This window comes from Typopeltis vanoorti, chromosome 5 (assembly GCF_054136105.1).
Source record: "Typopeltis vanoorti isolate ZY-2024b chromosome 5, IOZ_Tvanoo_1.0, whole genome shotgun sequence".
Taxonomy (NCBI): domain Eukaryota; kingdom Metazoa; phylum Arthropoda; class Arachnida; order Uropygi; family Thelyphonidae; genus Typopeltis; species Typopeltis vanoorti.
The window spans coordinates 102,511,149-102,538,900 of NC_143553.1; the positions used below are offsets into that span (position 1 = coordinate 102,511,149).

Below are 27,752 nucleotides of genomic sequence, written 5' to 3' on the forward strand. Positions count from 1 at the left end.
CTTCTTCAATTCTAACTGCTGACTTTTAGCTTAAATAGACTATGTATTGCATGATATAATGTCCCATTTTCATCATATAACTGTAGTGTTTTAAAGAGCTTTCTTTTGGGGATCTTCTCATATTACTTTTCCAGATCTACAGAACTTACAGGTCCTTGTTATATTGCCATGATATCTCAACTATTTGTCTTAAAGTAGAAATCTGATCTTGAAAAGCTCTATTTGGCTTTGGCCTCAATCCAACTTGTTCTTCACCACACTTCCCTTCCACAATCTTTCTTAGCCATTTCTCAAGTATACTTGTATAAATGTTACCGGGAACACACTAGGGAAATACCTCTGTAATTCTCACATTGTTTTATTTCCCTTTTACAGATGTGTAATATTAGAGCTCTGGAATTTGATCCTCCGACCAGGCCTTCTGAATTATGCAGTGTCCATATGCAGTGGCTACACTGCATATGAACATATAAAACTTTTATATAGCGATATCTGGAGTACATACATATTTGACTAGAAGGTTAATATATAAGATTTTAGGATGTATATGATATGATATTAATATTTAAGACTAGAAAGTACAGGTATCCCTTGCTTAACGCGGTTTTGCTTAATGCGGGATTTGACTAACGCGGTGAAATTAATTGCGGGAATCCCTTGATGTGCACAGCAAGAGTTTTGATTAATGCGCCTTTAACCATGTGGAGCTTGCAGCCGATCTGACAGATACATGCTAAATGTTTAATATAAATATTCGTACTCAATTCAGTGTATAGCTTGGAGGTCATGAGTAGCTGTGCATTCATATGTTGCGAGTGATATTCCGCACTGTTTTTTTGCTGTCAGTTTGGTTTAACACATGTAAAGGTTTGTGATATTATTATTATTATTATTATTATTTGTCACCTCCAGGGAGTCCAAAGACTCATCAAGGGAGGGCATCCACTGTACAACTCTGCTTCAACCACTCACAATTCACCACCACCACCACCACTGGTATTTCCACAGACAATCACAAACATCCATGCTCACGGCGGGATTCGAACCTGCAGCCTCTTGACTGGAGAGTGGACACGCTAACCACTTGGCCACCCATGCTGGCAAAATATTTGACAGTAAATTGTATCTGAGAGATACCGCGACCTCCGATGTCAGTATAGTATGGTTTAGGTTTTTTTTTTTTTTTTTATTCAATAATAATTTCTAGATTGTAACTGAAAATAAATAAACCATCATGTATTACTGAAATAGAGAGCCAAAGGCTTATTTATCATACATGTCCTCTAGGAGATGTGCTTTACATTATGGAAAATACTAAGGAAAGTGATCTGGAGCTTACTCCACCTTTACTACGAGTTGCCCATAAGGTTGCTTATGCTTGCATCCGCTGAAACTTTTAGTTTCTATATGTTCGGCACGAAACTCTTGTAGTTTCTATATTTGGCTATGAAATAATGTTGGATTCAATATCCACTTAATTTGTACCATAATGTATTATATTTGCAGTGTTTTTCTTTGTGTTTTATTGCTTTTTTGCCGAGGTCTGTCATTTTGCTTGTTGTCGTAGAATTTATGCCGATAAGAAAAAAACTAAAAATCTTCAAACGACTCTTGATAACTCCTTTTGATAAAAACATTGCAGTAAATAATGTAGGTACAAGTATTTATTAAACATTTACTTTGCATTCATTTTTTATCTTTCCTAAAAAAGTACCATATAAAACAAATTATTAATACAGTAATCGATCATGGACGAATTGTAATTTTTACCATTGATTATTAGATTTGATTAACACGATTTTGATATACGCGGTAACATCGAGGGATTAATTAGCCGTGTTAATAGAGGGATACCTGTGCTATACAAGCTTTTAAAAGTTTGGGAAAACTAGGTTTTCCGTTTTCCTAAACTTTTAAAATAGATAAACATATTGTAAAGGAATCAGAAATACAGAAAAACAATTGTAACGTGCAACACAAAGACTAAAGTCCTAATTAGGTAATATCTATGTTGAGGGAAAGAGGGGGGAGGAAAACAGAAAGAGAAAGCAGGTATTAATTTAGTCTTAAGATGAGTCGCCCAAATCTTTGGCAAATTTATACAGCCATATTTGTTTAGTTTGGAGTGTGTTTTAAAGCTTCTGTAGATTCCAGGAACAACCTCTCTTACTTAGAAAAGCTTCTGTGTAGCACTTTTTTTTTTTTTTTTTTCCCCAATTGATCCTGTGTGCAAGGGTATCTAAAGCATGGTCTGTTAGACCTGACTTGCCATAGCGATAGTGGCAGATGTATTTTTTTATGTTCACTGAGGCAGATGTCCACAGTTCTTCCTTTCTGCCCATAGTAAGCTAGATCACATGATCAGGGCACTTCATAGACTCCTGGATGTGATAAATAAAAGATTTTCTCCTTGGGTCATTCACTCAAGGACAGAATCTCTCATTTATCACATACAGGAGTCTACGAAGTGCCCTGTTCATGTGATTGAGCTTGGACAGACAGGAAGAACTGTGGACATCCTCCTCAGTGAACATAAAAAATACATCCAGCACCATCACTATGGCAAGTTAGATCTAGCAGACCATGCTTTAGATACCCCTGCACACAGGATCAATTGAAAAAAAAACAAAAATGCTGCACAAAAGCTTTTATAAGTCAGAGATGTTGTTCCTGAAATCTACAGAAGTGTTGAAACATACTCCAAACCTAAACAATTATGGCTGTAAAAATTTGCCAAAGATTTGGGTGACAGTCATCTTAAGACCAATTTAATACCTGCTTTCTCTTTCTGATTTTTTTTTTCCTCAACATAGATGGTGCCTAATTAGAACTTTAGTCTTTGTGTTGTATGTTACAATTATTCAAAGTAGTCCCATTGTTATACTGGATTGTTGTTGTCTCATGTACTGTGACAAACTGGTTTTGTGCTCTGAAGATGCTAGATAGAATACCAGCAAAATATCAGCAATAAGTTAGTAAATAGTTATTTTCTTAGCAGTCTGTGTTCTCATGTATACCGTTAAAATTAATCAACATGTAGACGAACACATAAACCTTCCCACACGTTTAAGCCTAACCTATTTTAGAAGATACCCCTCTGATTTCGTTGGGTATGACTAGTTTATATAATTTATTAAGATAAACTAAAATTGATGAATATCTGTGCAAAAACAAAAACTGGATTTACTCACCTAATTTAAAGTGGATTAATCCCTCTCAGGTGTAGTGAAAAACATAGGCAAGTGGAATGCCATGTTTACTTATGATTCCCAGCAATGGAACATTGCTACTCTTTCTTTATTGACGTTATCACTAGTTTTAGGATAACGTGAATTCAGTCTTTCGTATGCTATATCATATTCTCAATACTTTAATTTTTGAAGAATGCTAGCATAGACTTCTTCCTTCACTCTGTGAGGAAAATGGTTGTGAAAAACTATAATCATTTACTGCACATTGTACTTAGCTTGGGAATGCAATTTGAGGGCCAATTTCTTACAAATTAACAAATTTGTGAATTTACCTAATTACACTTAAGTGACGATGCTTTTCATTTAAAATAAACTTTGTTTAAGATTGCTTTCATCACACAGTCATGATTACATATGATTATACAAGTACTGGTCTTATAAATTTTGTTCTTTGTCCTAAATAAAATTTTGATCATTGTTTATAATAACTCTAGTTTAAGAATCATTTTGCAAGTTTACACTTTCTACGCTTGTAGTTTTTCTTCATAAGAAACCACAAACCTTGGCAACTTCAAATAAATTTCTAATTCTAAAGGAGCTGCCGGCAATACTTTGAGGCGCACCTCCCCACACATAATTTCTCATTAATGATGAAAATTGTCAAGTATTACTAACCCACTGCATAGCATGTAACTAATGCAGAAAAAAAAAAATCAACATCACCAGAGTTAAAGATTGGTACTATCAACATAAGAAGCCTGAATGGCAAAGAAATGGAGCTAGATAAGGAATTAGATAAGTACCAGATTGACATAATAGGGGTGACTGAAACAAAAAAGACAAAAACTGGTGAGATCTTTCTGAGCAATAAATACAAAATGCTATATTCAGGCAATGACAATCAAGGAATAGAAGGAGAAGCGATAGTATTCAACACAAAATACGAGGCTAATCTTCTTGAATGGCAGGCAGTCTCAAGTAGAGTAATGTGGGCAAATATGAGAATGGGGAACTGGACAATGAGACTTATTTGTGCCTATGGTCACACAGAAGGTTCTACTAAGGTAGAAGAGAAGTGGAGGAATTTTTTGAGGCTTTAGAGAAAGCAACTGACACAATGAAAAAGGAAAAGTTGGTCCTTGTTGGGGATCTAAATAGCAGAGTAGGAAATGATTGTCAGAGATACAAAATATTTTGGGAAAATTTGGCGAAAAGAGCAAAGCTAATAATAATAGCAAATATCTGTTGGATTTCTGCTCAGGACATGGACTGGTTATTACTAACATCATGTTCAAACATAAAAATGTGCACAAATTCACATGGAGATAAGAGGCAAGGAATAAGAAAAGTCTCATTGACTATGTTATCGTTGATAGTGATGTTTTCTCCCTGGTGCAGGACACCAGAGTGTACAGAGGATTTGAAATTGGAAGTGATCACTATTTAGTCTTGAGCAGGATAAAATTGAATTTCATATTGAAAAGAATAACATGTAAGAAAGTTTTAAAGCGAATAAAAGTTGAGCAGCTCTCAGATGTGAATTATAGACTAAAATACACAATGATTATTGAAGTAAAAATGAAAGAGTTTGAGAACAGCAACCAAACCTTGGAGATTCAGTGGCAGGCCTTGAAGAAAACACTGATTGATTCAGCCAGAGAGGCATATGGTGAGGTTGTCTGCAAGGATAGAAAAATCAGAACTCCATGGTGGACACAGGAAGTTAAAGAGGCAGTGAAGGAAAAGAAGAAAGCATATCAAAAGTTCCTGGCAAATAAATGCCATATATAAAAAGAGAAATAAGTCAGCTTGTGCTCTTAGAGAATACACAGACAAATGTAAGAAAGGTAAACACTGTGTAAAACTAGCTAAACAAAAGTCACGGGAGGACTTTGACAACATAGAAAATAAATATCAAGAGGGTGACAATATATTCTGGAGGTTGTTGAAGAAGTTTAGGAATGGAGGAAAGAGTGCTGTAAAAGGAGTTAGAGATGCTAAAGGTGAAAAAGATATTCATGAAGTATGGAGTAATTACTTTGAAAAACTGCTAAATGAAACAAGAAGTGATTACAGCACAGTGGTAAAAAAACACTGTCCAGACATGCAGTCAGGAATACATATCCATACTTGAAGTACAAAAAAAGCCATCAAATGCTTGAAATGTGTAAAGGCAGCAGGAGTAGATGATATTCGACCAGAAATGCTGAAGTATGGTGGTATAAAAGTCTTACAGTGGCTGCACTGCATAGTTCAGAATGCCTGGACAGAGGGACGAATTCCCAATGATTAGAGTAGAGCTCTAATAGTAGCCATATATAAAAAGGGAAATAAAACTGAATGTGAGAATTGCAGAGGTATTTCCCTACCGAGTGTTCCTGGTAAGATATATGCAAGTATACTTGAGAAACGGTTGAGAAGAATTGTGGAAGAAAAGCTTGGTTAACAACAAGCTGGATTCAGGTGAAATAGAGGCTGTCAGGATCAGATCTTCACTTTACGACAAATAGTTGAGAAATCATGGGAATATAACAAAGATCTGTATTTAAGTTTTGTCGATTTGGAAAAGGCATATGACAAGGTGCCAAGAGAGAGAAGCTATTCAATACGCTGCAGTTATATGGTGTCAATGGGGCATTATATCAAGCAATACTTAGTCTTTATTTGAGTTGTGAGTCAGCAGTTAGAATTGAAGGAAGTACAGGAAGATGGTTTAATGTTAAATCTGGTGTGAGACAAGGATGTACATTATCCCCTCTGTTATTCATTATCTGTATGTATCACATTATGAAGGAAAATGGTATTAAACATGATATCAGAATTGGAGATGTTAATGTCTGCTCTTTGCTATATGCGGATGATGTTATGCTTTTAAATAAATCCGTTACAATTCTGCAAAATTCACTGACTAAATTGAATAACTGTTGTAATAGATATGGTAGGATGGTCAGCAATAAAACGACAAAGATAACGAAAATAAGTAGAATCGCTGAAAATGTCAACTGTGTTGTGAACGGAGAACCTGTGAAACAAGTAAAACATTTCAGCTACTTAGGCATGATTTTTAGTTAAGATGGTAAATTAAATATGGAAATAGACAAGAAATAGATATGGAAATGGAATCAAGAAATCTGATATGGTAGAGAGTCAACTGACTAAATTTACATGGAATAAGACAGAAATTACTCAGAACACTAAATTAGCTGTATACAAGACAGTGTTCAAACCAGTTTTAACTTATGGATCTGAGAGCTGGGTCAGAAGTAAAACATTTGACCAAAGAGTAGAGACCACAGATATGAGAGTCCTGAGAAAGATTAGAAGGGGGGACAGATCACATCAATGGCAATATCATATTAAAAACAAGGATATTAGGAAAGAACTTGATGTTGTCAGTATCCAGGAATGCGTTAACAAATCTAATCTCAGGTGGTATGGTCACTTAAACAGAATGGGCGAGGAAAGTTTAGCAAAACAAGTGTTCTCTGCCAGGTTGGCATGAAAATGACACAGAGGAAGACCAAAATATAGGTGGATTGATACGGTACAAAGTGCCTTAGACGATAGAAATATATAATCTGATAATGTTGGAATCTTGACAAGTAACAGACTGATTTGGAGGAAAATTGTAGGCAGGAAGTTAGTAATGAGGTAAGTTTTTCATGTAGTGCTATCATATCCTGTACACCCCCCTTGAGGGTACATGGCAGGAATTTGATGATGTAATTATAACTTTTTTTAAATTTTTTTTGAAGTTCATCTTGTGGAAAGAGCTTTTTCAAAATTCAAGAAGTATTCTTGCTGATTGGGTTTGGAGAACAGAAATCAGAGTTCTGTTTCTGTAGTCTGATCATGATCATGTAGTCATAACCTCATATCCAATGGATATGAGGTTATGACTGCTTAATGGAAGGTGTTCCAGTAGAGTTGAAACTTGTTTATGATCTTAATTACCAAAAGGAGATGCCAATTCATCAGTGTACTTTGTTGCAACTGGTTAAGAAAAGAGCCAGTGTTGGGTGAGTGTGTGTGTTGGAGGGTGATTGCTGGGTATTGTATTCATTTTGGTAAATGAACAGTTTGTTTTAAGTTATTGCTTATAGCTAATAGCTCAGCTTCTTTTCCTCCTTAGTCAATGGAATTAGAAAAAGGGAACCAGATGGAGATGTGGACGTGACTACACTATTCGGATTGTTGGTTAGAGGTCAGAATGATTTTCAGAAATAAGGGAGTTGTAAAGACAGCAGGTGAGTATTGTACATAATGAGGAAAGAAATCTTAACCCACAGAATGTCAAAAAAGAAAAGATTAAAGATTTCGTCTAGCAAGGAACATTAAGGAAGGAATCATTCAGAGTGTAGTCTGGATAGATAAGATAGTTGTTCTGGCAGTAATTTGAGATTTTGTTAAAAACATGTTATCAGATTTTGATGTCTGTAAATGATGATGCACATTGTTGATTAAGTTGGTGTTTATGGCTTGAATGGTGGTAATGTGAATGTGGAAGAGTTTTTTAATTTAAAAATTTATTTGGAGGTGTGTGTGTGTGTGTGTGTGTGTGTGTGTGTGTGTGTTAACATATATATATATGTTAACATACACACATATACATATATAAGAGTTAACATATATGTATATGTTAACTCTTGTGACACTATATTTGAGTTTATTCTCATGTTGGTATTTCAGTGGTGAAGATAAAAAATTGTGGGAGAGGAGATTCATTTGCAGGATATACTCTTAAACATTTTATCCATACCCACCAGAGCCTTTAATCTCCATGGAAATGGAAGCAACTAAGAAATTGTGAAGCTTTATGTAAAATATGTGTCAAAACCTACCAGTATATGCCAGTGGCTCTGTTTTGATGCTGAAATATATTTGAAATGTCATATTATAGGATTTTGACCTTTCTTTCATAAATAACTAAAGCACATCAAAGACAGTATTATGATTATTTTTTATAAAAGTGACAGTGGCTGTCGTATTGTGAGTTCTTTACAAAATACAAGTAACCCTTGATTTATACAGATTTGCTTGTACACAGTTTTTCTTTTTTCCATCATTTAATACATATTTGTTATGCCACTGTCCATATGTTGTATGCACTTGTGCACATGTGACGTATGCACAATACATTACCTCATATTTGCAAGTGCATATTTCATTGCTAATTTGAAGACGAACTTTAAAAACAAAGGTATGTAATATCAATTCGGTACATTTTCATTGTTATTGTTTCCATGCATAGAAATTTATTATAGGCTTAATTTTCATGTTTGTAAGACTAGCAAAGGAAAGTCAAAACAATGAGGATATATATGCCATCACATAAAAAGAAGCATGCTGTTATCAATTTGGATACAAAGTCTAAAAATCATACAAAAACTCAACTCCAGTTCTACAATTGTTGCCTTGCCGCTGGACATGAATTTAAATTAAGCAAGCCAACAAGAACAATCCTTAAAAATAAGGATAAAATTAAAGAAGTGAGTGAAAAAGCAGTGATGATAACACAGTGGTAAAGAACACTGACTGTGCATGCAGTCAGCAACACATATCCATACTGGAAGTAGAAAAAGCCATCAAAGGCTTGAAATGTGGAAAGCAGCAGGAGTAGAGATGATATTTGACCAGAAATGCTGTGGTGGTATAAAAGTCTTACAGTGACTGCACTGCATAGTTCAGAAGGCCTGGACAGAGGGACGAATTCCCGATGATTGGAGTAGAGCTCTAATAGTACACATATATAAAAAGGGAAATAAAACTGAATGTGAAAATTACAGAGGTATTTCCTTAATGAGTGTTCCTGGCAAGATCTATGCAAGTATACTTGAGAAACAGTTGAGAAGAATTGTGGAAGAAAAGCTTGGTGAAGAACAAGCTGAATTCAGGCCAAATAGAGGCTGTCAGGATCAGATCTTCACTTTACGACAAATAGTTGAGAAATCATGGGAATATAACAAAGATCTGTATTTAAGTTTTGTTGATCTGGAAAAGGCATATGACAAGGTGCCAACAGAGAAGCTATTCAATACGCTGCAGTTATATGGTGTCAATGGGGCATTATATCAAGCAATACTTAGTCTTCATTTGAGTTGTAAGTCAGCAGTTAGAATTGAAGGAAGTACAGGAAGATGGTTTAATGTTAAATCTGGTGTGAGACAAGGATGTACATTATCTCCTCTGCTATTCGTTATCTATATGGATCACATTATGAAGGAAAGTGGTATTAAACATGATATCAGAATTGGAGATGTGAATGTCAGCTCTTTGTTTTATGCGGACGATGTTATACTTCTAAATAAATCTGCTACTGGTCTGCGAGATTCACTGACTAAATCGAATAACTGTGGTAATAGATATGGTATGAAGGTCAGCAATATAAAGACAAAGACAATGAAAATAGGCAGAATCATTGAAAATATCAACTGTTTTGTGAATGGAGAACCTGTGGAACAAGTAAATCATTTCAGCTACTTAGGCACAATTTTTAGTGAAGATGTTAAATTAAATATAGAAATGGACAACAGAATCAACAAATCTGATATGGTAGAAAGTCAACTGACTAAATTTATATGGAATAAGACAGAAATTACTCAGAACACTAAATTACTGTACACAAGACAGTGTTCAAACCAGTTTTAACTTATGGATCTGAGAGCTGGGTCAGAAGTAAAACACTTGACCAAAGACTAGAGACCACAGATATGAGAGTCCTGAGAAAGATTATGGACGTGAACAGATGGCATCAATGGCAATATCATATTAAAAACGAGGATATTAGGAAAGAACTTGACATTGTCAGCATCCAGGAATGCGTTAGCAGAGCTAATCTCAGGTGGCATGGTCACTTAAACAGAATGGGCGAGGAAAGATTAGCAAAACAAGTGTTCTCAGCCAGGTTGGCAGAAAATGACCCAGAGGAAGACCAAGATATAGGTGGATTGATATGGTACAAAGTGCCTTAGACGATAGAAATATAAGATCTGGTAATGTTGGAGTCTTGACAAGTAACAGACTGATTTGAAGGAAAATTGTAGATAGGAAGTTAGTAATGATGTAAATTTGTTATGTGGTACTATCATATCCTGTACACCCCTTGAGGGTACATGCCAGGAATTTGATGATGATGTGAAAATGTTACTCTCTTCTCAACAAATAAATTCACCTATTCTCAGAGTGAAACCATCTGAGAGTTGGAAAAATCGTTAATTGCATGGATTGTAGATTTAAATTTAAAAAAAAATCGGTTCCCATCAACTTGCAAATAATAAATAAAGATCTTGGTCTATAAAAATTAAAATTATGAAAAATAGAAAAAATCATTAAATCAATAGAAACAGACAAAAGATGTGAAAAAGAAAAAATTGTACCCTCCACCATTTAATACGAAAATATGCTTTTCATATTCATAGATTACTTGGAATGCATTCCCCACATCATAAAATGGAATTACCTGTTCATGTATATTCATCATATATATATATATATATATATATATATATATATATATATGTGTGTTAAGGATGCCAAGCTATTTTAAACCTGGTTTTACTCTCTCTCTCTCTCTCTCATATATATATATATATGATGAATGTTTGGGAAATATGATCATAAAACTGTATTGTGCAGTTGAATATTTGCATTCACCACTGATATATGAAATCATTGCAAGTTCAGTGATTGATAGAAATATGTATGCACATTTTTTTTTCCAAGCACCTCTTTCTCAAAACAAGTTTTGGTTATTATTTTATTTATTTAAATATTTGGAGTTGTATAAAATATGTTGTTAACCTATCCATACGGCTGGTATATGCAATTTAATTTTGACATTTTTTCAAGTTCTGGGGAGGTAATAATTTTAATGGCTCTGTGTTTTCTTTTCTTACATTTGTAGATATTATGGGATGATATAATCATGAAACCAAAATAGTTAGAAAATTGTATATACAAGAGAGTACCCAAAAATAACTGGAATCTGAACTTGATGCACGTGCATTTTATAGTTACAGATGCTTCTGCTAGTAGGCATCGTGAATGTACAGTTTTATGTGCCAGTCTTGTGGCATCATCCAGTGTGAACTGGTTCATTGTTCTGGCTGCTTTTTTGCTAGTGCTTACAAGCAAGTTTGGCGACTTTGTGATGGCTAACCAGAAGGAACAAAATTTCATGTCTGTGAAATTTTGTTTTCTTTTGAGTAAAACTGCATATGAAACTATTGTTATGCTTCAGCAAGCCTTCAAGGAAGATGCTTTAGGTAAAATGCAAATCTCTGAGTGGGTTTCCCAGTTTCAAAAATGGGGACTTGTCATTTGAGAACCAACCACAATCTTGCTGCCCTTTGACAAACAGAAATGATTAAAACATTTTACCAGTTGAAGAAGATTGTGGGATAGCATTTGCAATAAAAATAGCCAGAAATGTGGAGTAGCATAGATTGGTTGCTGCACCACGATAATGCCCCAACCCACACAGCCGTGTCTATCCAATAGTTCTTGATGAAAAACAACTTGGCAGTTGTTTCTCACCCTCCTTACACACCTGATCTCTCTCCATGTAACTCTTTTTCTATTCCCATGGATAAAGAAAACCACGAAAGGCCGCAATTCGTTGATGTGGACAAAGTGAAAGAAAAGTCGTTGGAGGCCATAAACGGTATTCCAGTTGAAGAGTTCCAGCAGTGAAAAAAACATTGGGTAATTGCATTGACTCACATGGAGTGTACTTGGAAGGGGCTAGAATATTATTATTCTTATTACATAACACCCCAGATAGACTCATTGAGGGAAGGCACCTGCTCTACAACTCTCTGTCTTCATCACTCCACCTACTGTAACTACCTTCATCATCTACACCAGTGCCATCTTCTGCTGACCACTACCACTATTTTCACAGACAAGCACAAGCATCCTCACCCATGGCAGGATTCAAACCTGCAGCGTTTTGGCTGGAGAGCAGGTTCGCTAACCACTCGGCCAACCAGGTTGGCTGAATATGGCATTATAAACTCTATAATAAAATAAAAATTATGATTCTGGCTATTTTTGGGTATCCCCTTGTAGATTTCCCTTTCCAAGCATTTGCATCCTCTTTCTATTTCTCAAAGCAACTTTTCATTATTTTTTTAAGTCTATATCAATATACTTCACTAGCTACAGCAACCAACCAATTTATATAAGGCAAATTTTCAGAAGTAAATGATGTTTTTTTACTTGTGAACATGTTTTAGTGACATGAAATAAAATATTGTTTCATTTCAGATTTTCTATACCATTATATAGTTCACAAATACTGATTTTACAAGTAGCTTCTTGCAGGAAAAAAAAAAAAAAATGCAAGAAGTCACTTCCATGATGCACATGCAAGTGACTTGATGCCCAACATAACAAAATACAGATCATTGCTACCCATTATTTATTTCTTCTAATAAAAGGCAAATATATGGACTTCAAAAACAAGGTAATACATTCCAAAGGGAGGTGTAATCGTAGTGCTAACATCAGTTGGCCTCCTACTGAATGAGAAATTGATATTCTATTATCCTTTGTGTTTGTGTGAAGTAAAACAATGCATCAAAAAAAATCTGATAGCAAAAAACCAGGTCTTCTATTTAAGATGTTTTTGCAAAATTCATATTCACCTTTTACATTTATATGATCTTTTCATCCATTGAGATGACTTAAGTCATCTCAATTTTTGTTTAATTGTACTGTGTTTTTATTTTAGTTGGAATGATTCAAAATTATACACAAGGCCTGTGGTGGCTGCGCAGAGTACTAATTTTACTCTCTTCAGATATGCCATCTGATTCGCTCAGTTTCCCAATACACTTTGAAGATGTGTGTGCATGAGCATGCATGGTTATCTGTAAACAGCATTTCTTATTATTCATATATATATATATATTATTTATTTTTTTTTTATAGACGATTACTTCCACTTCTGCAAAATTTCATTGAATATGGTACTGTAAAACAAGCGAAGCATGCTGTAGCCTGCCTCATGATCATTGCATCTAATAAAGAACGGGTATTTGGTCAAATTCTTGATGTGAGTATTGACTTTCATTTTTTTTTTTTTTTCATCGTTTCGTTTAGTAGAAATGATTAATAACTAATTATAAAATAATTCACAGAATTATTGAAGCCTTTTCAATCATTTTCAATAATTGTTCTCTTTTGAATTCTAGCCAAGTTGACAAAAATAAATTAAAAGGAGAAAAAAAAAGATTAAATTTTTCCACAACTGTGACAAATATTATACTGATATGTTTTAATAATGGAATATATATACATATACATTATTTATTTTTCTTATTCATTAGCTTCACTGCATCATCTGCAAATATTACTATATTTTTCCTTTGTGCAAATTTTATCTACACTTTAAAAAGCTGCTGTCACATTTAGTACAAGCAGAAATTATGTATTTATTTGCATTATTGGAAAACACAAAGATATAATGTAATCACTATCTGATTTAATTACATGGAAAATAACAATAAAAATCAAACCATTGTCATCTGTACAAGTATTACATCTGTGCTAAGGTGTTTAAAGATCTGAATATATGAGGTAGGTTCCAAAAGTTTTCCTGCCTGACAGAATATTCATGCCAATCTTACATTGCCATACATGACAGATAGCGCCATCTATGGGGAACATAGTGTACCAGTTTCATCTCTCTTGTATCATTCAGTTGGAGGCACTCATTTGACTAACATGCAGCACACTAAGTGGCTGTAATGTTAAAAAGTGAGTACTGCAGTGTGATAAAGTTTTTCACCAAAGAAAGGCTTTCTCCAAGTGCTATCAAACAGAAATTGGATGGTATTTATGGGGAGGCTTCTACTTCATATTCCACTGTGAAGGAATCTGCTAAACAGTTTCACCTAGGAAGAGAGAACATTGGAGATGATCCTTGTGTGGTTAGCCTGTGGAAGTGATGACTGAGGAAAATGTTTCTTGTTGAGGACGAACTGCTCAATGACAGACGGCTGAAGCTCAAAAAAATCTCAGCAAGGTTGGTGCTTTCTATGACAATTGCCTTTCATATCATTTACAAGAAGCTTCACAATGATGGTCAGTGCAAGGTGGGTCCTACTTTTTTGTTGGGGGAAATTCAAAAGTGAGCATCATGTGACCTCTTCCTGCAAGCTTTTAGAGCTTTGCCAAGGGAATCAGAGAGAAGTGCTCCATTGTCGTTGGGGATGAAACTGTGATCCTTTATTATGATCCTCTTTCCAAAGGGAATCCATGGAGTGGTGCAAAGCACTGCTGAGAATAGCCAAGTTCACTCTGTCCACCAAGAAGATCGTGGCAACAATCTTTTGGGATTGCTGGGAAATTCTCTTGATTGACTTCAAGGAAAGGAATACCACCATGAATGCAGAATATCATGTTTCACTCCTGCCAAACTGCACGACATCATAAAAGAGAAGAGACAAGGGACGCTAAGTCATGGTGTTCGTATACTTCACGACAAATGCTCCAGTCCAGACGGCTATTGTTGTGATGACTGTGGCTTCTAGGAGATTGAACAAACACACCCTACATCCCAAATCTAGCACCAAGTGATTACTACCTCTTCTCGAAATTGAAGAAAGACCTTTGAGGAAGAAAATTTGCAGATGACAATGAGGTGAAAGATGCAGGTTTAGGCCATTTTGCAGACAAAAGTACAGACTATTTTTTCACTGGCATATAAATGTTAATTCAAAGATGTGGAAAAGTGTGTTGAAGTAAAGGGAGATTATGCTGAAAAATGACACATTTATTTTCTTTCTATCACTTCTAAAAGTTAGTCAGGCCGGAAACGTATGGAAAACCACTGTCATATATATATATATACTATTAAATATACAGATGGAATGAATTCACTAGTATATAATATCATTTGGGAAAAAAACGTATTGATTTCTCCATTATATGAATTTCAAGTTTCTTCTTCCTGAACCCTGACAGATTGAGTCCCCTATGAATAAAAAATCTTTGCCATCTGGTTCTATCTCTGGCCATTTCTGTCATCTCCCTGAAGCTCGATAATTGTGACCTTTCTTTCAAAGGACTGTAACCAAATTCTTTTGGTTTGCCTCTCGATCGTTTTCTTCCATTGATTCCATTAAAGTCTATATTTGTCAATCTCTCGGGGGACGTTCTCTGGAGGTGTCCAAACCATTATGATATTTTCTCTATGGTTTAATTCATCTTTGACTTGCTCATATGTTTTGTGTTCTGATCAGTGAGTCTCTTTTATTTTTCTTAAGCATTTCATTTCGAATGCTCTGATTTTCTGTATTTATTTCTGATTACGTTTCCATGTCTCAGTGCTCCATATGTTGTGGTAGGTTTAATAATGTTTTTTTTTCAAGTTGGAGACTTTTTGAAAATCTGTTATTTTTTGATATTTTATTTGATTTATTGATATTAGATCATCTTATGATGAGTCTGTATTTTACTGTTTGTACTGTCAAGGTTGTGAGTAATGAAATTGCCAAGATATGTAAATTGTTTTACTTTTGCTTAGATTGATTTTCATTCTAAAACTTTTGCATTCTTCATTTCAAGTTTTTATTGTATTTTCCAATCGTGCTCTAGATTCTGCAAGAACAATAATATCGTCTGCAGATTTGATGTTTTTGATATTTGTGCCATTTATTTATAGACCTTGTTCTTCAGCTATTGTTTTGCGTATTTCTTCAAGTTAGTAAATGAATAAACATAAAGTAAATAAACAAATTAGATAGTAAGCTGTCACATATTAATAATAATTTGGTGAGGTGTGTATGGGCTATCCTGCATGACTACCTTTTCTACTTTTAATTTGTGTGTTTTGATTTGATTAAATTTGATAGTTGCTTTGACATCTTTATAATAATTCATAATAAAAAAGGTTTGTATTTCTGAATCACATCATAGATTTTATGATCATTTTGTTCCTTTCACTGGAATCAAATGCTTGTTTGAAGTCAATAAAACTGCAGTATATAGGTAAGTTGTATGCCCAGTACTTCTCAGCCAGGCAATTAACTGTAAAAATAAGGTCTATGGTAGATTTCCTAGGTCTGAAGCCTGCTTGATCCTCTACCATTGTCTCCTTCATTAAAGTCTGGATTCTATTTTGTATAATGCATGTGAAGATTTTGTAGATATGAATGACTTAGCAGTGTTACGGTCTATACTTTTCACACCTTTGTTTATCTCCTTTTTTTGAAAATTGTTATTATGATACCTGTCTTCCAGTTGTCTAGAATTTTACTAGTATATGGTTAAAAAGTTCAAGCATGAAATTGATGGTTGCTATGCCACAATATTTCCACAATTCAACAGGGCATTCGTTATAAACAGGTGACTTAGACAAGTTAATTTGGTTTATTGCATTCAAAATTTTGTATTTTATTATAGATAGTGGTTTTTCTCTTTCTGTTTTCTTCATTTGTTTTTCCAATCTTCTTTCCTCTGGAAAAGGGTCTGGTAATATTCTTGCCAATTTTTTTCATCTCTTAAATTGTTTGTTTCAATATTATTTTTATCTTTAATTTTTAGTGATGTGATTTGGTATATTTTCATTAATTTTTTTTATAATTTTCAGTCTTGCTATCATTCTTTTTTTTGGCTTCCTCACACATTTTTGCTTTTCTTTCCAGCCAATCCTTTTTGGCAGATCTGCACATTCTATCTATTTTATTTTTCAGTCTTTTATGTTGCTTAATTTCCCTGTTCATAGTATTTTTGCAGCCCTTTTTTTCTTTTAAGATTCCCAGAATTTCTTTGGTTATCCACTTGATATTTCCTCTAATAGTTATACCAAGTGTTTTTTCTTGTAGCATTTACCATAACTACTCTGCTCTGTTTCCAGGTATTTTCTACATTAACAAAGGTTATTTTCTTTAACTCAGTTTGTTATTTCTGTGGTTGTTTCAACTTTAGAGATATATTAATGACAAGCAAGTATATATTTAGGTGTGAATGGGTGTATAAATATATAATCTTTAGAGGTACCTGTGACATAATTAAAATTAATAACTTAAAATGTATAAAACCAACAGTAATAATTTTGATGAATTAAAGGTAGAAATATTTCATATTGAAAGTAGCAGTACATCATCAGTGTAGAACAAACTGTTAAAGGAATGGAATACAAAGTACAGAACAGTTGGTGGATTACCAATTAAATTGTTGCCGCATGCCAGAAGATTAATATTAGTAAAATATTATTAATTCGAATCTTTAGAGGTACCTGTGGCATAGTAATTCATAATGGAACACATATAGACCACAGTAATAACTTTAATTAAATAAAGGTACAAATATTTCATACTGAAAGTAACAGTACATCCTCAGTGTAGAACAAACAGTTAAAGGAATGGAATACAAAGTAAAGAACAGTCGGGGGATCACCAATTAAATTGTTGCCGTGTGCCAGAAGATTAATTACTAATATATTATTAAATAATTCTTTAAAGATAATTATTTCATTGATGGTTATATAAAATAAGAGTCTCCCAAACTTTTGGGAGAGAGAGACAGTCATTTCGATTTAAATTCGGCCGATGTAGGAGGGCTTCGCAACTTTCTTTAAAAAAGGCAGTCATATTTAAACCTACATCTGTGAAGAAGACAAGCTTTATCCCACTGGATATTATGATTTCATAATATCCAGTGGGATAAAGACTTGATTGATAGATGGATTAGTATGCTGGGAAATTTATTCATGGGATGTGTTTCTTCTGGCAATGGCTAAGGTAAATGTCAGTCCATGTGTGTGTGTGTGTGTGTGTGTGGTGGTGGGGGGGATCTTATTTTGTATATTGATTTTATGCGTTTTTGAAGTATTTGAGGTTCTTTATCCAAGAAAAAAGGCATGACTGTGTTTGGGCTGCATTGACTATAACCAGGTTATGTTTACATTTGAAGAATAGTTTGTAGATCAGTGTTTAAGGCACTTACTATAGAATATCTTGAAGCTAGGGATGTTTGAACATTGCCTTGTTTTTTGAATCAGTAGGAGGAATAGAACATATTATCATCAGCAACAGTTTGAAAGGATTGTTGGTTATTAAGAAAAGGTCATTAATGTATTGGCAAACCTCGACTTATGAACATAATGTGTTCCCTGAAATATGCTTATAAGTTGAATGTTCACAAGATGAAATTATTTACTTTTCATAAGATATGTGTTAAATTTTTTATTGTGTTTCTGAAATAAATCAACTTCGTATGAAGATCGCAAAAAAGATTAATTTAAATAGAATTAGTTTATTGTAAAAATGCATAATTTCAGAATATATTTATTCTAAAAAAGAGTCCAGCATTTTTTAATACATAAAATACATACTATAGAGACTTGGATTATCATTCCAATAAGGCTGGGGTTCCTCTCTACTTTCTTGAGGAAAGTTTCAAGAGAAGTGTGCACAGAACTTTTTTTTTTTTAAATTTCTTTGTACACTTGTTTGCAGCAGTCCAACTCTCCATTAACACCTTTGCAAACTGTACCACTTCTTTCATTATTTCGGTCATTATCATGTTAAGTACCTTCAGAGCCATCTCAGTTTGATTTGAAGAATCTGCAAAAAAGTGTGACTCAAAATCTTTGGAGGAGAGTTCATACTGTTTTCGTTGTCTTCACCTGTCTCTTCTCTGAATTTTCCTTTTGCATTTTAGTTAGCTCATCATTTATTATTTCAGCTCAATGAGAATCATTTAACTCATTCTACAACATCATGGGTGATTTTCTGTTTAGTTTAAATTTTTTGCCATTTTTATCACTTTTGCATTCACTATATTTAGATTTTTTTTCTTTTCTTTCTCTTTAATAAGAGTAATAAAAACTAGTATTGTAATATGTAAATGTGCAAACCATGAACTTGTGGATCATGTTCAGCATCTAAAAAATACACAGTACACTGCAGAACAAGAAATTGATAAATTAAACATTTAGCATTGTGAAAATAAAAGAGGTTCATTAAATAAATTGGGAGTTGCAATTCATTAGTTAGGATTAAACTAATTTTATTATAGTTTATGCAATGTTCATAATTATAAATTATGCATTTCTTGAAGGTTTCTAAGTAGAGGTTTGCCTGTATATGAGAAAGTTATATAATGGAGAAAGTTATCAGTGGCCATTTTCTTATATATACTACCTAGCAGCTCACCGGTTAATCAGTGACCACTATAATGGATGCCACCAATCCAGATCCACGCTTCATATCTTTGTCTACATCACTCATCACTGGACACATGCCATAGAAAAGTTCGGAGAAACGTGTGCTGTTGCCCTTAACATTTCCAAGGCTTTCCATTGTTTGACATCAAAGCCTGTTTTGCAAACTTCTTTCTTTCAGTCTACCTGCGACCCTCTGTAACTGGATAGCCAGCTTTTTTTCTGGTTGTTCACTGCATGTCATGGTGGACGGCACCCCCACTTTGAGCTTTGTCATCATTTTAGGACTCCGTTCTCTCACTTACTCTCTTTCTCTTATAAATAAATGATCTACTCTCAATCACTACAAATCCTATCAATAGCTTTGCTGATGATAGCACACAATAGCATCAGATTGAAAACGTCGATCCTGAATGGGGAACTTATAGAACAAGTAAAACATTTCAGCTATTTAAGCACAATTTCTAGTGAAGATCACATATTAAATATGGAAATAGACAGAGTTAGTAATTTTGGTGTGGTGGGAAGTCAACTGAATAAACTTAATATGGAATAAGGAAAAAAAAATATCAAAACATTAAGTAGCTGTATACAAAATGCTGTTCAAACCAATTTTAGCTTATGGATCTGGGAGCTGGGTTAGAAATAAAACAACTTGATCAAAAACTGGAGACCACAGATATGAGTGTTCTGAGAAAGATTAGTGGAGTGAGCAGGTGGCATCAATGGTATCATATTAAAAATGAGGATATTTGGAAAGAAATTGCCATCATTTGCATTCAGGAATGTTATCAAAGCTGTAACGTTTTCATGTAGTATTATCATAATATCCTGTACACTCCTCACTTATCATCTATTTATCATGAATTTAATAGTAGTGATGATATATATTCATCGTGTTGTTAAAAGATCCATAGTTTATTTATTTATTTTAATCGTATTACAATTTGTTTGCTTTCTTCTTTAATACTAAAGGTAGTTGTATTTTCTAGTATGTAAGGCACGTTCAGTATGAAATACTGAAGGTGCATTGCATTATTCAGAAGTTAATATCCACTGTGGATCATCATTGTCAACACGAACTACCAGAGATCTTGGAAATGACTTCAAGGCTAGGATGATGTATACTTAGGTATAAGACATTCTCCAGACATTTCCCATATCCACATTTGCCCATCCATCCATTCTTTGAAGGATATAGCATGGTTTGGTAATTCTTATCACAGACTTTGTCTATGGACCAGTCATGTTTACATCAGTGTTTACTGTGCTGTTGATTGTCATCGTTGAAGTTTCACTTATGTGCAATTCTGCTTCCATAGAAACTAAGATTGTGCAGCTCCTTACAGAGTGCTATACTGCTAACCTGAATTCATTATACATTGAACTCCAGGTTGATTTTTTTTTCATATTGGATTTGCTGAGATTTCCATTACCACTCTGAGCTTACACTGCTGAGATAAGAATCTCTTATTTTCATCAGCTGATAATGATACCTCCAGCAGATTTTGGTAATACATTCTTGTCACTGACAGATAGGCCATTGATGTAGCATTGTATGATAACAACTGTTTCAAAGTTCATACGTTCTTCTCCATATCATTGGAAGTATAAACATATAAGTCAACTCTAAAGATATATCTGTTTGTCACTATGAATATGTATATCATTTTATTTCATTCTGAAATGGGGAGGACATTGTCAGAGCTTATTGAACATAGTGTACTTGTGTATTGATTGAATCAGTATATATATATTTACACATTATTAAATGTTAATTTAAATGTTTTATATTATGTGTTTGTGAGAATATTTCTTTGTAAATTTCATCTTATTTTTATAGCATCTAAAACAGAATCTTACTCTTCAGTCAGAGTATTTTCGCACTTCTCTTGTGTCCATTGGCCATATTGCATATTGTTGTCCAGACCTTTTTGGAATGCAGATCAAGAGTATTGTTTCTAAAGTAATTGTTAAGGACTTGCTAATGGTAGACCAGGTATGATAATCCTGTTTATAGAGCAGATATTAAATTTCATTTCTTTTGGAAGTGAATAACCGTACATAGCCGAATTTATTTTTGTTGATGTTTTCCTTAAACTGAAAGATATAAATGTAATACTATAAAACTCAGTCTTATTTGGAGGAGTAAAAAAAAAAATGTGGTGTAATCTTGGAATTAGTTAATCTTACAGATTTTGTGGCATCATTCACCTAAAATTGCTCCCCTTCATTTAGAAACAATGAGAAATTACTTGGGGAGGGGGGGGGGTCAGTAAGCAGAGCGTTATAGTAGTTTAAATCTCCATATCTGATATCAACTGTTACAGCTGACTTGAGGATATGCACATTGCCTTAATGAAACAGGGCAACAATAATTCACATCTCTGTTTTTTAAGTACGGTACAAAGTATGGTATTAGTGACTAAAACCACAGTGATTAGTTTTAATACGTAAATATTTTATCCCACGTATCTTGGGACATCTTCAGTACAGTAATTCAAACAATACTAGGAATAACATACAGTTAGGGTGCATGATTACAATGGAATCTCAATATGCGTGCAGTAACGTGTTATAATTAAAACTAATCACTGGTTGTTTTTAGTGTGTTTTTAGTGATGAATTCACTACAGGTTTCATTATATAAAAATGGTATTAGTGAAAGAACTATGCATAATGGTTATCTGTGAATAATACTTCATACTCCACATCTAGTAACAAATTGTAGGATGCATGATTACTTTATAAGACTTACACCTTAGGTTTCTTAGTTATCTCCCCCCCCCCCCTTTTTTTTGTGTGTGATCCGAATCCATTAAATGTAAGTTTATCATACATGACAGCTTGTATTATGGTTGGCTTATACAATCCAAAAACTCTGCTTTACAAACCAAACGTTAATTTTTCAAATCACTTCAGTCTTCCATTTAGCAGGCTAATGGTTTCACATGATAGATGTAATTCATCTGTTACCTAAATGCCACAGTTCCTCTGTGATATAGTTTGTACATGTCCCTTCTATTAATTAACTTATTTAGCTTATTAAGCTGTTTAAGGATAGGTAATTGTCTTTTATAATCCTAAGTTTTTCTGGGATAGGGTGGTTAATCCTGTCCTCATGGTCTGCGTTTGTAAGCCAGATTATTTTCTGATTGTTTTGTCTGTTTTTCATGGAAAGATACCAGTTTGAGGAGTTCAAACCATGGCAGATCTGAAAGAGACCAACTAACTCACATTTACATGAAAAGCCTTTTTAAATGTTCTCTGCATTCTGGATGAGATCAAAAAAAAAATTATTAAACAAAAAATTGCCAACCTGGTTGGTCGAGTGGTTACCATACTTGCTCTCCAATCACCAGGTCATGGGTTGAAATTCCACTCTTGCCATGGATGTTTGCAAAAGCCTGTTCTGGATGAGCTTGTATAGCTCCTTGAGTTTATGATTCTTGTCTGTTTAAAAAAATAAACAATAAAATTTCATTAAGCAAAAAATGATTATGAGTACAATATGTAAAACAAACAATTGTTTGCTTAATGAAATTTTATTGTTTATTTTTTTAAAGAGACAAGAATCATAAACTCAAGGAGCTATACAAGCTCCTCCAGAAGTCGCTCTTTAACTAATAGTGAAATACTCATCCTCTCAAAAGGACATGAATTCTCTATAGTCTTTAAAAAGATTCCACACCTAGATTTCCTAGTTAACATCGAACAGAACCTCATTCATCTTTCAAGTGAAAAAGCTAATGCTCTCTGCCTAGAAGTTGCTTCTTCTCTACTTAAAGCCAAGCTTCCTCCTTCAAACATATCTCCTTCTGAAAAGAAAGCGCTACATTCCTTAAAAAACAACAGTCACCTCATCATTACTAAAGCTGACAAGGTGAAAGCGAGTAATTATGGACGCTTCAAACTACAGAAGAAAACTTTCCCTTTTAATTCGAGATCACTCAACATACCAAGAACTCAATCACGATCCAACCAACAGACAACTGAAGAAATTAAACTCCCTGCTAGATGAGGTCATAAGTTTGGATATAGACACGATTGAAAGGCAAAAAACTCATTTTGCTAGGCCTCCTAGGTTTTATGATCTACCTAAAATACATAAGACAGATATTCCTCTTCGCCCTATAGTGGATTGTATTGATTCTCCTACTTATCACATAGCTAAATATCTAGCTAAATTATTGAAATCACACATAGGCAACTCGCACTCATTTTTGAAAAACTCTTCGGATTTCTTAAATAAATTGAAAAATATCGTATTACAACCTACAGATCTTATGGCTAGCTTTGATATAGAATCTTTATATATGAATGTACCTCTCAAAGAGACTTTAGAATTACTTGCTGACATCTTCCTACAAGACATTATAAAGTTATTTGATTTCGTAATGCACTCTGGATATTTCTTATGTCAAAACAAATTTTACAACCAAGTGGAAGGAACAGCCATGGGAAGTCCACTCTCTCCTGCTCTAGCCAACTTTTATTTGGAACATCTAGAAGAAGTCTGTTCTTATCTATATTCCCTCAACCATCATTTTGGGTTAGAAGAAGGAAGTTAAGGAGTCTCATAACAGAGACTCCTTACCTTCCTTTTTAAGCAGTATCAATTCCTTACATCCTCGTATAAAGTTTACCATGGAGATTGAAAAAGACAAGAGTTATCAATTTTAGACATCCTTCTCATCCATTCACCTTCAGGTATTCTTACAACAGTTTACAGAAAACCAACTTTCACAGTTCGTTATATTCTCGAAGGAATCTGCCCATCATCCTTGTCAAAAAAACAGGAATCATAAAATGTTTAATCCGACAAGCCAAAACTAATCGTTCAACTTCTCATTTATTACAGAAAGAACTTTCGATTATCAAACATCACATGAAACTAAATGGCTTCTCCGAAAAGAGTACACAACATCTTTTCGATTCTTACAATCCAACACAAAACAGCAAAGATTCAATACATCGAGTTCTAATTCCTTACATTTCCGGGATTTCAGAACCTATTTCGAGAATTCTGAAGAAATATGATTTAACAGCCACTTATACACCTATTAACAAATTATCCACCCATTTTCCGTCTTCTAAAGATAAATGCTCAACACTATGTCTCTACCTGGTGTGTATCAAATTCCGTGTAACTGTAATCTTTCCTACTTTGGACAAACTGGATGCTTTATAGAAAAAAGAATTCAAGAGCATCAATCATCCATTCAACACAACAAACCCGAGAAATCTGGATTAGCTCAGCATGGAATAGAAACAAGCCACAACATCCTTTGGTCCAAGACTTGCCTCCTACACAGATGTCACTATAAATTTGAACGTTTATTTAAAGAAAGTGTGAAGGCCTTACTTCAACGTCCTAACTCGAATCGTAATGACTACTTATCTGTATCAAAAATTTGGGAAAGTTTAATCAGGATAACACATTAATTTTTTTTTTTTATATTAGTCTAATGTTATTTAAGATTATTACATGAATTTTTGAATTAATTTCTTTAATTTAATCATGACTCTGATAAAAAAAAATTTTTACTCTTTTAATACTTAGCGATATGACATCATGCGGCTCGTTCTATTTGTGAATGATCAATTGTTCATATTCTACCTTGTTTTTTAAAACTATTCCTATGTAGCCACTGAAGATGGTCTGTAATATTCAGACTGAAATATTTGGTAATTAAATAATATTCTTGTGTAAATGTGTATATATTTTTTCTCATAGACAGGCTTATACATTGGTTATGCATTACTAAATCACTTAAGGAATTGAACAACGTAGATACGAATATAAATAAAATTACACTTTAATAAATATTTCCGATATTTCGGCAACGTCACGTTGCCATCTTCAAAAGGAACTTACAAAAAAAAGGCACGTGCAGGTAGGCAACACAACACAGTAACTGAGAATGAAGAGATGAAGCTATTGTTCTCCTAAAAGTCCTGATGTTGCCCTCTAGTGACTTTTAGGAGAACAATAGCTTCATCTCTTCATTCTCAGTTACTGTGTTGTAGTGCCTACGTGCACGTGCTTTTTTTTTGTAAGTTCCTTTTGAAGATGGCAACGCGACATTGCCGAAATATCGGAAATATTTATTAAAGTGTAATTTAATTTATATTCGTATCTACATTGTTCAATTCCTTAAGTGATTTAGTAGTGTATATATTTTATAATATATATATATGTTAGGTGCAGTGGCCTGTCGTGGCTAAATAACTTCTTATTTAATGAATGACCATTACTGCTTATGAGAGGATAGTTATCATATCCACATTGTCTTTTGTCTGTAAATTGTGCATGTAAGAAAGATCTTACCCTACTCCCTCTTATTTTTGATAATGTTTCAATTTCCTTTCAATATCAGCTTTCTCTTCTTGATTTGACTGTCACATGCAGTTTGTTCTGGCACAAACATATATGTAGTCTGCTCATCCTCTAAAATGTTTGTTGTTCATTTCCATTCAAAACTTTTCTTCCTCTCAACTCCTAACGCTTTATAAATCTCAGATCCAACCAACCTTGGAGTATTGTTCTCATATTTAGGGTGGAGCACCTAAGACTTTCCTAAGAATTCTTGATGATATTCAGAAGAGGGCAGTCTGCAGACTCCCTTCAGTCACTTTCCAGGTACTTTGTGTTTCAGCACTATGTCTTTTGTATATGTATTGTCATGGGCATTGCTACCATTCCTCCACTTTCTTCTGTTTAAAAACTAGACAAGCTACTGGCCAACTCTCTTATACTGTCCAGCTATAAACATACCTAACAAACTTCTCATCTTCCTTCATTCTCTCTGCCTCTAGTCTTTGGAGCAATCTCCCTTATGTATGTTTTTCCCACTGGGTATAACTTCCCACTCTTTAAGAAACATATCGATAGTTTGAATTACTCCTTAATGACTTGCCCACACATGGCACTCTAGTGTTATAAGTGTCTGTGTGTGTGTGTATATATATATATATATATATATATATATATATATATATATATATATAACTATCCTTTTTTTAAATATATATATATATATATATATATATGTATATTTTTTTTTTTCTTTTCTGATACAATTTTTGTTGTATCCCTGTTCAATTTTTGCTGACGTAAATTAAGTCGGATGACTTAAATCCAATTAGTGTTGAGAACTATGATTATGATACTAGTAACAGTATTTTATGTGGCAGTAAGTTTGAAGCCACCTGGTGTGAGGTGGAATTTAACAAGATCAAATACATAGTGGAGTATTGTTACAGACCTGGTGGAATGGTTCTTAGGGATGAAGAAATGCATCATAAAAAGAGTAATCATAATGGGGTACTTTATCCAAACATTGATTGGGTATCACTAAAATCTCATGAGGAGAACGAAACTGAATTTATTGAGCTGTTGCAAGACAACTTCCTCAGGCAGCATGTGACAGAAGGAACTTGAGGTCAAAGAGTATTAGATTTGATTATAGCATCAGAGGCCATTTAAGTTAAATACATATCTATTCTGCCTTCAGTTGGTGACAGTGATCATGCAGTACTCACTTGGGAAGTGGCTAAGTTTATGAATGTTCCATTCAGAAAAGGTTACATGCTGAACTACAAAGCAGGAAATTATGACCAACTCAGGAGTATACTGAGTTGGTCATAATACTCAGTGCAGTGGTATTGCTTGCTGGATGGAAAGGATATTGACAGTGCTTGGGAAGCATTTAAAAAATGCTTAAATGATGAGATAAGAATGTGTCCTGAGACTTCAAAGAATAAATAAGGTAGGAGTCAAATGGATGTGTAATTTTACTAAGCAAGAGATTCATAAGAAAAGGATGATGTGGAAGGAATACCATGTGCATAAGGATGATGTCCATTATGAAAATTGTAAGCGGCAGGCCAGAAGAGTCATAACTGTTATACAGAAAGCTAAGTCTGAGTATGAAAAGACACTGGCTCTGCAAGCTAAAGTGAACCCACAAGAATTCTATCAATATGCTGCAAGTAAAAGAAAGAATGAATATGAAAGAATAACTTACTGAATGCAGATGGTGTGAGGGTGACAGATGCAGAAGAGGTTGTTCAACTAATGAGTGCCCATTTTGTTAAAGGCTGTCAACCTAGTGTATGCAACATTGAACTCACTCTTCACTGGATGAAGAAACTCAGGTGTATTGAAGAGTAGATATTTGACCTTTTACACAAACTGAATAAGACGTTTTTATATAATGAAACCTGTGGTGAATTCATCACTAAAAAACACACGTACTAACCACAGTGATAAAACTTATCACTGTGGTTAGTACGTTTGTTTTTTAGTGACAAACTGAATAAGAATTCAGCAAGAAGGACTGATGGGATACCAACGTGTGTCCTAAAAGAGTGTTCAGCTTAAC

The 27,752-nt window shown here is 34.0% G+C and overlaps 1 protein-coding gene across 1 annotated transcript in view; it reads left to right on the plus strand.

Moving 5' to 3' along the window:
• LOC150106699 (sister chromatid cohesion protein PDS5 homolog A-like) overlaps nt 1-27,752 on the plus strand; it is a 670,786-nt gene that overhangs the window by 358,224 nt on the left and 284,810 nt on the right. Inside the window, exons 19-20 of the mRNA XM_090393290.1 lie at nt 13,125-13,248; nt 21,209-21,364. Of these exons, the coding sequence (XP_090249416.1) occupies nt 13,125-13,248; nt 21,209-21,364 (280 nt within the window). The remainder of the gene's footprint in view (nt 1-13,124; nt 13,249-21,208; nt 21,365-27,752) is intronic.